The sequence below is a fragment of the Squalius cephalus genome (assembly GCF_949319135.1).
Source record: "Squalius cephalus genome assembly, chromosome: 5".
NCBI lineage: Eukaryota > Metazoa > Chordata > Actinopteri > Cypriniformes > Leuciscidae > Squalius > Squalius cephalus.
Window position 1 is genome coordinate 45,572,202 of NC_137126.1, and position 13,162 is coordinate 45,585,363.

Sequence of the window (13,162 nt, forward strand, 5' to 3'; positions counted from 1 at the left end):
TCTTTTCAACATCTTTGTCACAAAAGTCGGACGTTGAAAAGACGTCCACTGAGGGGCCAGAATTAAAGTTTTTATGACGTCTTTTTATTACGTGTTCTGCACGTCCGATATAGACGTTCATGGAAACTCCGTACAAGGTTAAAAACTAGTTCAAATGTGGCCATTGTGGACATATTTTCAACATCATTTATGGTCTCATTTAGATATAATTTATTCTGTTTCTGGACCAAATAAACACGCAGGATGCAATAAATTAAAACTTATGTTTATTTCAATTTAATTGCAAAGCAACTCACAGACAGTTTGTGTTTGTCCAAAAAACATGACCATAAAACACACATCTGTAAATCATACATCTTTGGATCATGAGAGAAATCAGATCTGAAGGCAAGACTTCCTGGCTCAGACACTTGTTCTGCCCTTAATCACTGACATAAAATAGCTACAGATAATTTGACTATTTCTGTCAGACATCTACAGAAGATCTCAGTGACAATTAACAAATGTTTAGATGTTGATATTTGTTTCATTTGAAGTGTCACCATTGTGGTGATCAGTATTTGCTTTAGTTGGGCTCTTGGTCTCCGCTCTTCTTGTGTTAGCTTTTCTTTGGCTGCTGTAACTGTTGTGGCAGGAAAAAGTAAGATAAAGCAAGATCAGCTGTTATCAGCAAAATCTACTCAAAACAAGCATCTCACATTGTCAGATGCTTTGGCATTTATAGCCACCACCTTGTGGAACTGCTACATTGGCACCAATAACATTTAAATTATCTCTTATTTAGAGGTGGATAAAAAGGATGTGCACATGATGTTTTGAGCAAGTGTATCATGTAGTCACACTATTTTTTAGGTACTAGAGCCTATTCTTTAGATACTAGTGCTTATTCTTTAGGTACTAGCACCTTTTTAAAGATACTACTTATTCATGAGATAGTTCTTATTAGATACTTATTCCAATAGTATTTAATTATACCTAACTTGTTAAGAAAAAATAGAACTAGTGCTTATTTTTTTAGTTACTAGTAACAATTTAGATCAAAGATATCCTTACCTTAATAGATACCAGTACTATTTAAATAATCAGTGTGCAAAAAATATGTTGAATATTAATGAACCAACAACTTATCCAAGAGAGATGACACAGGAAACGAACTGAATTGCAGAAGGCCGTTTTTATAATAACAATATAATAATAGCCTATACCTTTTTAATGGTATTAGAGTAAAAAATATATAATGAATAGGCATATGTAATGTAGTGCAAATACTCTTATTTTGACATGACTCTCATTCTCAGACGCAGATTAATATTCCAAATTTTTTGATTGTAAGGAATTATGAATGCTCACCAAACATCCCAATCTCTGGGTATTGTGGTTGTTTGGGTGGGTATGAACTGGTTTTTGGATCTACTTAACTGCCCCGACGGGTCAGAATGAACAATTCAGTTCAATACAATTGTGTGCTAAACTGAATGAACAGAATGAGAGTTAAACAGAATTGAACTGGATATGTTTCAGTTTAAGTTAGTTAGTAACTTTATTGTGTTGTGTGTTTAGGTCTGCTGTGCATTAATGAGTTGACTGAAGTGCATGAATTAACTTTTAACATTTGTATGTGTTTATCAGTTCAGTTTATCATCTGTTTTGTTCCATGATCAGGTTGAATTGTGGTTTCCCAGTGAAAGAGATCTTCCTGTCCCGGATGACCCAATCGAACCTCTGCCCTACGACAGACTAGCCAACCTTAAGAAGGTAATGCTTTAAACTTTAAAGGGGGTCATAATATTATTATTATTTATGTTTTTTACTATCCTTTTTTACTGCACGCAATAGGACAGCGCTTCAACCAACCAGAGCGTTTTCCCAACAGCGGAGCTAACGTTAGTTGATAGATTCAACTTTTGCCATATCTGGCCGACAAAACTACGAACACATCTTCCCTTTTTTTAAGAATGACTTAAGTGCCGTTCTATGCTCTTTTCTTAAAGAAAAACCTAACTCCAAGTCCTCCCGAGTCACGGACAAAGCCAATTCGAAAGACTGTTCTCCAGCAGCTCCGCCATTCTTTGTTTTCAAGTGGCAGGGAACCGTCGCAACTCTGTCGTCATTATGTTAAGCCCGCCCCACCTACTCTATACGCAACGTGATTGGCCTGACCCAATTTAGGTTTTTGCAGCGCGAAAGTCAATGGAGAGTTGCTAGACTGCCCTGGCTGCAAAATATATTTTGCTGCCGCTAGGGTGCGTCTTGATTTCTAGGCTAGCAATCACTATCCCCTTACCCTAACCTTAATTATCACAACTAATTGCCTAACCTAATTCTAACCTTAAAGGTGCTGTATGTAACTTTTTCACTCTACTAAAGCATAAAAATACCATAATATGTTTGTGGATATTTAGGAAACTATTGCTGAGTTCACATATTCGTTTCTCTGAAAAACACTTCTACTGCAAGTTATTTTACTTTGAAATGTGTGTTCTGTGTTGGAATGTCTGTTTTTGTTTTGGTCTGTGTGATCTCGACCCACTTCCAGTTCACCCAATAGTTTTTTGACACCCTGGGATGCCAGTTGGCAGGAAACACAGCGTATTGCAGCCAACAAACAAACTGGATCAGAGATTGCAGATTCTACCCAACCCAAAAAGCCTCGATATCCATCTAAAAATCTCTAGAGATCTAAATCTGAATCTCATCTAAATCTCATTCGATAGCATATTAAAATTAGCATATTATAAATCAACTCATCAACTCACAGTGTGTTAGAATCCTCGGCTTTCATTGTCAATTGCACTCGTTTCTGTTGCGTGTCCTCCTGCAGTACATATTTCGACCACTAGCTGTCATTCTTACAGACTACACCTTTAACCCTAAAACAAAGTCTTAATCCTCAAACAGCCCTGTAAAGGGGCGCCAGAAAGTGAGAACTGGCCAAAACATCCTCACTTTACTCACTTTGTTTTCACTCTGATGGTCTACAACTCAAACTGATCCTCACAAAGATAACTGTACAAACGCAAACACACACAGTGTGACACAGTTAACACTCTTCTGAACTGAGGAATTTGTGGGTGAATTTCACAAAACCTGTCAAGAGCTTGTTGGGGTCATATTTTACACCAAAATCAAAAGAAGGAAAATGTAAAGTAAATCGCTTTGGATAAAAGCGTCTGCTAAATGATTAAATGCAAATGCTTAGTTTTGTACTTTTCATTACTGTAATGTGCAAAAATAATCCATTATTTACTCTTGTATTGGTTCAAACCACTGTTCCTGCTGTAGTCTGTGCCGTATATAGAGGGCGCTGGAGTCGAGGCTGATGAAGAGGAGGAGAGGGGGGTGGAGCCTGATGAAGTGGGCATGTCAGTTGATGATGTGCTCAGAGTTCTGAGTCGTGGAGATGATCACATCTCTTCACATCTGAACCGGTTCCAGCCGGACCGCAGGAGCAGAGATGAATTCAGAGAGGTAGAATAGAACAGCTCTGATCCAAACCTATAAAGATCCATCAGCCCAACTCAAACCCCATTTCATTTGAACTATTTTAATTCAAAATGCAAATAAATGAGAAACTTTTCAATTTAAAATAGCAAGCAAGATGGCAAAAATACTTAACAAATCCATAAACATAGCTAACAATTATAACCATATAGCCAACAATGTGCATGTGTTAGTCACTCTCATAATAGTCTCATAAATGTAGAGCTATTTTGTGAAATCTGTGTGTGTCCAGTAGATGTTCACTGGAATGTTTTTCACTCAGTTTTGAAGCAGAGCAACATATTCTGTGTTTCTGTAGATCAGCAGATGATCCTGAGTCTCTACAGGACTGTATTTAATGTGTTGTTGTGTGTTCAGGAGCTGCTGAAGGTGTTTAAGGAGTTGGGTTTTAAGGGTGAGGAGAAGATTGATTTCTCCACACTTTCCCAGCATCCCTTTCTGCAGGATCTAATAGAAGGATCCTCACAGTACCTGCTTCCTGTGAGTATAACACACAAACATGTGATCTCACACATACTGTACTACAACAGAGCTCAGTGGTGAGAGCTAAATACAGTTAATATATTATTTTAGTGATCGAATGATCTAAAAAGAGAAGATTCCTGGCACTAAATGATTCATCTATTTGAAACATTTTAAGCAAGTTTTGTGGCTTTTATTCCATGTTCCACACAAACTTCCTGTTTTAACAGGAAAAACACAGGACAGAAAAATGCACTCGTCAAGCCTTTTGATGGGATATTTATTGTAATTGATTGTGAAATACAAATGAAAAACAAGTTTGTATTTACACTAAAACAAAAGTGTTTTTATTCATTGATTACATGTCTTCTTTATAGGACATTCACAGAATTTTCCAGACACAGCAAACTGAAGATTCTCAACATGATCAACACTCAATAACAACACACACCAATGAATCAGACAAGGTACATGCTAATGCTAAATTCATCATGAAAGCATGAAGAACAGTGATCTGCTGAAATAACCCTTTAATAAACTGTAAATGTTTCTAAATGTATTTACTGTAGTGAAGATACACATTTGATCAGTAGCGCGGGAAGGGGGGTGCTGCGGGGGCTGCAGCCCCCTCGTCATAGCATCAGCACCCCCTGGTGGGGGGCTGTGGACTAACATAATATTGTACTTTAAAAACGTGAAATAAAAATAAATAAATGGACAGCGTTAACTAACTCTCTTATGCCTAATGTAGTGAGTGTTGAGGCTACGGAGAAAATGAAATAAAGTTTGAATTTGTCATGCTTTGTTGTTCCGTTCAGAGCACATGAGCGGCTCATTCCGCTCAGGGTCGCTCGCTCAACCCAGAATGGGCTGCTGGTTCGAAAATAAGTGAAATAAGGGCTGCATCCGGATGGACAAATCGCCCCTTTATATTAATTTTATTACTTAAATAGGCTATATACAGGATAATGAGCGTGTAGGCTACATAATATAGCTGCACTCAAGCGCACGACCGCACGCATAAAGCTTGCCGCAAAGAACCAGCAAAAGTATGAATGTGTCAAAAATAGCAAGGAGACATTTAATTGTTTATTAATAAACTGGTGTTTTCTGTGTCGCTGCAAAGATGAAGTTGACAATGTGGACTCGAATGCCAGAGAGAAATGCATGTGAAATGCACATTTCATGTGGATTACGCTACATTATGCAGAGAGTAGCCTATTTCTTTTGGTTTTGAATAGTTTCGTTTAAAAGTAGACATTTCAAGCTTTCTACAATAGATAGCCTATATTTCTCAAATCTGTGATGCACAAGCTGAGTTTCGGCACCCTCCAGTTCTACCAGAAAGACTCGGGAGAATTAATACTGTGACAATGAACATTTATTTAAGAGCTCAGCAAACAATCAAATTCTTGGGCGTAGGCCCCGTCCGTAACTCGCATTCCGAGGGTACGGAATCTGCATATCCTGCCTGAAGACGAAGGCAGGGGCGCAGCTCACCCCCTGCGAAGTAAGGAAGAGGGCCATCTGGTGATGGTGGGGTGGAAGGAGGAGAGGACATCCTGGCGGCTTAAGGATGGAGGGGAAAGCCCGTCTGGAGGTGATGGGAGGATGGAGGGGAGGACCCAGCATAGAAATGTTAGGGAGATGAAGGAAAAGTCCAGTCTTGGTGGTGGATGGGGAGGATGGAGGTGGTTGAAGCGACAGCATCTGCGAACTCAGACATGTGTAAGTACCACCCATTTATACTGGCTATTAGGATATGATTGGATAGATGAGAAGGTAATACATGATGTGAACGATTGAGTCTTCCTGGCAGAACTTATGCTAGCTTAATTTCACGTGCAATGCAAGTGATCGTGCTGGCGTCTTATTATATTGTCTGCTATATATTTGCTTCTTATTTATTAAATACAGGCAATTGGTTGATAAAACATTGATCAAAATTAAGATACAATTTATACAAAATTAAAATCTTTTTAAAAATAGTCTTTCTACAAAACTAAACTCAATGAAGTGGTCAAAATCATGTCTTACCCACTCCATGTCTCCAGACATATTGCCCATCTCATGATGTATCATTATCGTTCTCATGCTGCATATGCTCACTTTCATAATCAACACTGATTTAATAAAAAAATAACATTAGCCTATAATATTTAAACATAAATATGAAACTAAAAATTTTTCTTTAATGGCTACAACACACAGTACAGAGAAATTTCATGTCTTGTCGTCAGCCACAACATAATGACATCACATATTTTCCAACCCAGCCCTCAGCCCCCCTCGCATGAAACAGCTTCCAGCGCGCCTGCATTTGATTGTAGCTGTGTATTCTTGTCTCATATTACAGTGAATAATTTGGTGTATTTGTGTGATTCAGAGATGATTTATGTGGATGCTTGAACATGATCGCTTACAACAAAAGCAAAATATTCAGATAAATCAATGTAAAATCAGCAGAAAACCTCAACAAAAAATGTAAAGTAAAAACATTATCTAAAAAATAGATATAAAGAATACGAGTGAGAGATTTGTTAAATTAATATGAATATGATTTGAAAATACAGAACTATGTATGAATAACAATGTAAAGAAAATACAATAAAGAATAAACTGTGAATGAAGAAAGAACAATAAAGAAATTACTGTATCTTTAGTCTCTGCCAAATGAATAATGTTCACTGTTCTGCAGTCTTTGCACAAGTCAAACCCACAAACACCCACAGGTGAGATATACGACTTTACACATGTCAAAAATAATGGAAACAGAGTGTAACTTCTACTGTTGAGCACACATTCAAACCTATATTATATAAAGAAGTAAACCCTATAATGACAGTGAAAATTTCAAATATTTTAGGTCTCTCAAAATGGAAGACTTTGCAGTCCTTCCCAAAAAAAATCAGCATAGACGTGTGGACAGTTTCATTCAAGACTCTTCAGGCCTGATTCTGTTGATCTGGAGCCCCAGACACATTGCTTTTATCGCTGTAGGGTTCTAAGATATTAACAATCTCATGCAAACCTTTTATCTTAGCCTGTGCTCTGATGTTTTCCAGGATGGGCTGCATAGTATAGCTGTATTCCATAACGCTCCAAGTTTTATGTTTGTTTCTTTCGTACACATATCCACCAGTGTGCACACCAATCAGATTGCAGTCTACATCAAAAACTGGAGAGCCAGAAGATCCATGAAAGAAACAAGAATCATAAGTAATTTCATTGTCAAAAAAGTCCCATTTCTCTTCCAAAGACTTTTGTTTCATAACATGAAATAAATCGTAATACTCAGATACGTGTTTATTTGCAGCCTCCAGTCGTTTCTCTTTCTCAATGATGATGCAGGGGTCCATTTTCTTGACCCCTTCTCCTGGATGTCCCAAAATGCAGATCTGACCTCTTTTAATAGGAGGGTTTGGACTGTAACAACTGAGCAATTTAGGATACTTTTGTTGATACTTGTAGATAAAAATTTTATCAACAAGTGATGAATCCAAATCCAATTTGAGAAGAGCATAGTCAAGATGCCTACCACTGTCATCCTTCCCATAAAAGTAAGCTATGTATTGTTTAACTGGTATGCGCTTGATCGGTGAATCCATGTCTTCATAATCAAATACAGCTGTGTACTCTGCAAAGTTGACTGTCGTAAGGTCAGTAAATATACCAATAACATGAGCATTAGTGAGGATGAATCTGTCAAAGAGTGAGAAACCGGTTCCTACGGCTTCCCCCCCGACTCGAATCTGACACACAGAGTCAGAGAGTCTCATGAGCTCTCTCACTTTCTTCACCTCCAAGAAATTCTCAACACTTTTATGATATGATACTTCTCTGATGAACTTCTGGACCTCTGTTGTTTTTCTTGCTCAGTGTCGATGGGATTCTGGCTTGGCCCGACATTTTCTGCCGCATCAGCATCTGAAGAATAGAATAGAATAGAATGAGGCATTTATATAGCGCTTTTATATGTACTACTGTACACCCAAAGCGCTTTACAATCATATCAGGGGATCTCTCCTCAACCACCACCAGTGTGCAGCATCCACTTGGATGATGCGACGGCAGCCACAGTACAACGGCGCCAGTGCGCTCACCACACACCAGCTATAGGTGGAGAGAGGAGAGAGAGTGATAGAGCCAATTCAATGTAAGGGGATTATTAGGAGGCCATGATTGGTAAGGGCCAATGTGTGGAATGTGGCCAGGACACCGGGGTTACACCCCTACTCTTTACGAGAAATGCCATGGGATTTTTAATGACCACAGAGAGTCAGGACCTCGGTTTTACGTCTCATCCGAAGGAAGCTTCATTAGGCTCAGTTTTGACACAAGTCGCATCCTCCTGACTCTCTGGCTGATTCTTGTTACTGATAACAACTACCTGGAAAGTCTTTTTGTCAAGATCGTCTACAGGTAATGAATATTCATGTTTCGTCTCTGTACCAGACTCAGAAAGTGCACAGTGTTTCCTGAAAATGACATCATTGAATCGTCCATCACGTTTAAGAGCAGTTTTGACTTTCTCTCCTATGAATGCAAACACACAAACATAACGAACACTTTCCCTCAAAGCTTTGCTCTTCAGTAAACATGTCACTGTTGGCCCTCCTTCTTTTTTAACCCAAAAGGTGTCTAATGTTTCAGGTTTACCTCTTTTACTGAGGAGTGACGGATCTGCAGTGGTTTGTTGATTTGTAGAACTATTTCCATCCTTTTGGATGAAGTTTATGTATAAGATCTCATCTTCTTCAATAAGACAGCAGGGGAAATCTGTCTTCACAGCAGCTCTGGGATCTTTTCCATTGGGTCTTTGGATGAGTATTTCTTTCTTCTTCTTTTTGTCTTTTTCATCCCTGAAAATTTGGCTTGTATTAAGAGCCTCAAGCACAGTCATGGAAGTTGTACACACAACTGAATAGGTGTTAGAGTTTAAACGAAACTGGAAAGTGTGTTTTTTCTCTTCAGCTTCCTGTTAAATGAAATATATATATATATATATATATATATATATATATATATATATATATATTTATGTACATTCATTCAAACATTCAAATGAATTCCACTAAAGAAATGTTTGTAATAAATGATTAATCATGCATGTGTTACAGAAAGTGATCTACCAGCTTCAGAACTTTTGAGGGTCCCTCTTCAACTTCTTTCTTAAATGAATGAGCCGTCGTTTTCTGGGAAAAATGTCCACAACAGTGAAGTTAATGCAGGCGTACCACTGTCTACATTATTCTACAATAATTTAAATAATAAGGTAGGTAAAAACGCACTGTTACGGATCTATCACACCAAACGTGATGCCGCAAAGCAAAACAAATGTCTTTTCACCCTGAGAGGGAAACTAACATACCTTGAGAAAATACAGAACACTCAAAAACATCTGCTATAATTTGACAAGTCGGAATCAGTGATACTTTCTTATTCAAACAGAATATTATTGATGTATTACCATTCCATCTCTGACTTTTTTCTTTATATCTACAATGAGAGTAAAAAAGCTGTGAAAGAACAAAGATTTCTATAAAAATTGTTTTCTATAAGAATATCATAATTTAGTCATAAAACCTAAGGAATGAACTGATTTAGCAAAATGAATGGTTTTATCAGTGTGTTCCAATTAAACACAGATGCTGTCATGTGCTCTGTGTGTTTGTGGACTCTTTTGTTGTTTCTTCTCTTATGCCATGTTTTGTAGTTCTTTGTAGTCATGTTGATTAGTCTACCCAGGTGTGTCTAGTTAATTTCCTTGGTTACCCTGGTGTGTTCCCATGACAATTTTTCCACGCCCCCTTGTTAGTCACAAGGGGTGGGAATCTTTTAGTACCTCACTATTTGATTCAAATCGATTCTTGAGGTCACGATTCTATTCAAAATCCATTTTGAATCAAATTTCGATTCGATATGTGCATAGATTTGAATGCAGTTTACTGTTTTTTTTGTTACTTCTCTTATTTGACTGCGGTAGACAGTTTAATAGGTCTAGAAGAAGAAAAAAATCCTACTGAATAAAATGTGAACCTTGAAATTTATTTAGTTTTTCTTCCCATTTTAGTCAACCCAATTATAAAACAAATGCCCTTTAAGCTGACTATCAGATCATTACACACAGTCTTCTGTAATTAAATAAAGTAATTACCGTTTTTTCATATTAAACTATGTTATTCCCTTAACTAAGACGAGTTGATACATACCTTTCTCGTCTCAGTGCGTGCACTCAACCGCTCTGGCGCGCGGCGACACTTTGGGATGTCCCGCGTAATGCCATTTGGAGCAGCCATCTTGACGGAATAGAAAATGCTAAACCGCCGGTGATACTCATAGACAGTACATAAACTACAGTGATACTACAGCTCGTCGCGAAATATTCCTATCATTCCCGAGCGATGCTGTGCAGTTGGGTGCGATCAGATACGTGATCATACAAAAGGAATATCTTTATACCGTATCCCAAGTATCCCAAAAGAAACAAAACAGAGAAACAAGTGGTTGGCGGCAATAAACAGGCAAAACGCTGATGACTGGACTAAAAGCAACCCACTAAAACTTTCTTGGCTAGCAGCTAAACCGGCTTACAGGCCCCTAAATAAGCTAATCAAGGTCTTCAGGATTATTTTATTAAAGTCATAAATATTAACCTACTAATATAAATTAATTTGATCAGCAATAGGAGTGAATTGCCCACCCTTTCTTTATCATATTGGTGGAGTAAATATCAATGGAAAATATGTATGATTAAATATATACAGAAATACAGAAATGTATGAAGTAAATCTAATAAATGATTATTAATATTCAATTCAATTCACATTTATTTGTATAGCGCTTTTCACAATACACCATTTTAAAGCAGCGTTACTGAAAATGTATGAGTCGTGGGGTGAAAGCAGCTCTGGGCTGGACAGGACCAGCGGCGAAGGCTTTGGCGAAGAGGGCTTTGAGCTGGGCGGGACCAGCAGCGACGAGGGCTTTGAGCTTGGTGGGACCAGTGATGTAGAGGGCTCTGAGCTGGACAGAACCAGCAGCGAAGAGGGCTTTGAGCTGGGCGAGACCAGCGGCGATGAAAGCTCTGGGCTGGACGGGAGCTCTGGCTCTTGCTCGATGACTGGCTCTGGCTCTTGCTCGAAGACTGGCTCTGGCTCTTGCTCCGGAACTGGACTCGGAACTGGACTCAGAACTGGATTCGGAACTGGACTCGGAACATCTGGGCCGACGACTGGCTCTGGCTCTGGGGGCATGACGCTCTCAGTCTCAGGCTCGGCTGGACTGGCGTGAAGTGCAGGCTCGGCTGGACTGGCGTGAAGTGCCTCGAACATGGCGTGGCATCGAGGCAGGGCTGACAGGGCGAGGACTCTGGGTACGTCCTCCTGAGTCTGGCGAGCCTGGCGGGTCCTCTTCCTCTTACGTCGGCGAAGGGGCGTTGTAGGGAGTGGTGGCTCAGCTAGGCAGACGATGTGATCAGATTTGGCTGGGCAGATAACAGGCTCGGTGGATTTGGTGGAACGTGGAGCAGATCTGCGAGCTCCCCAGACGGACATCAGAACGGGATCAAACACTTTAGACGCCAGATCAGCACTGTTTGAAATCAGTTTTCGTGCTCTGGGCCATGTGATCTCAGCCACTGGTCCGGAAAGGATACGGTGTTCAGCGGGGAGTGGTACTGTGGGTTTGTCTGGGTTGACTGTGTGAGCAGGTTCGGCGGGGCTGATGAGGTGAGGATCGGGCTGGACGTGGAGATCGGACTGGATGTCTCTCACAGTGAATGATGAACCACACACCCACAGCGTGCGGTCAATGAGTTTGATGAGAGGTAGTTCGAGATCATCCAGCAGCAGCATCTGGGCGAGTGGATCATCCAACCCGGTCCAGAACTCCTGTTGAAGGAATTCCTCATCCCAGCTCCCATCCTGGTAAAGGTTAATGTAAACTTTAGCAAATTCCTCCAAAGTTTTACCGTTCTGGTCGAATATAGTGTATGTCATGGGGTTCGCGGAAGCACGGACTGCGGGCTGTGTAGGATCCATAACGGTATTGGTCAAGCCTTCTGTCAGGATACAGGCCAGGAGACAGAGGTAAGTGAATCCAAGCACAGCTTTATTTAGGGTGACAAAAGTGCAAGGTGAGTATTCATTCAATTCAAGTGCAAATTCATAAGGATGAATTTATAAATGCATTTACATTTTTTGTGGAGTATACATTTTTTTTCACATTTCCTCAAGTACTTAGACATTAATTTAATATTTTTTCAGATTTTTTCTCCATAATGTTCTGTTTTTATACAACAGTAAGTAGACCTACAGTATCATGACCTTACCTGATCATCGTCAATAGCCTGTGCCATCTCAAGTTCACAGTCTCTGGCCATCAGCTTTTTCTGAAATGGACATGCCACAAACATTACCATTAAAATAAGCCTAACTGCAATGCACTGGCTAAACACAGAAAATAGAAATGATAACCAGGCATGCACAGCCACACGACAGTTTTGTGTACCGTTGCCTCTCTGTGATTACAAAGGATTGCTCAAAAGAGGTCTATAGGCTTGCTGTAATCTCACTTTGTTATTTTAACCACGTTAACTTAAAAACTACAGTTACATTACTACTATTCTTCTCGAAACAATTCATTGCAATCCCGAGGTTTTTTGACCAGCTCATTTGCTCATTTCATTTAGCCAACATATTCCGCACAGACAGACAAATTTGGCCTAATCAGGGACATTAAGCTAATCTAAATATGAAAAGATTCACCAGAAACACGTAGCATTACCTATTCCAATTTAAAAGATCAGCTGGATGGTGCAGAGTGTCTCTTGACTTGACAGCTTCTGTCTCTGTTACTAACACTGCGCACACCTAGTTACCTATAAATAAACTTTATTCTAATATCCACACCTGCTCCACACCAAGAAAATCAAAACTAAAGTAGTTGAGTAAAGTTGGAAATAAATTCACAGATTCGAACTTCCCGGATTAATAACTCGAAAGGAACAATAACTTGTTCCTGATGCGTCCACCGTCCAGTATGGGGGAGGCTGTACAGCGACACGAATTGAGGTATGTTAAATAATCTGCTGAAGTTATTGTTGTTTAGCAATGACACAACATTTATTATTTATAAACGATTAGCTAGATAGAGCTAGGGTAGGTAGATATCAATTCATTTGTATATATCAATGGAT

At 39.3% G+C, this 13,162-nt stretch overlaps 1 protein-coding gene and 1 long non-coding RNA gene across 2 annotated transcripts in view; both read right to left on the reverse strand.

The window, feature by feature from the left end:
- LOC307159262 overlaps positions 1–12,357 on the reverse strand; it is a 48,798-nt gene extending 36,441 nt beyond the window's left edge. The window contains exon 1 of the long non-coding RNA XR_013821348.1: positions 12,296–12,357. This is a non-coding gene — a long non-coding RNA (uncharacterized lncRNA). The remainder of the gene's footprint in view (positions 1–12,295) is intronic.
- Positions 6,909–12,005, reverse strand: LOC307158287 (serine protease FAM111A-like; the record flags this gene model as incomplete). Its single annotated transcript, XM_079870721.1, has 3 exons — positions 6,909–7,814; positions 8,300–8,941; positions 11,289–12,005. The coding sequence occupies 3 exons, from the start codon at positions 12,003–12,005 to the stop codon at positions 6,909–6,911; spliced, it is 2,265 nt and encodes a 754-aa protein (XP_079726847.1).
- Positions 12,358–13,162: the final 805 nt, after the last annotated feature.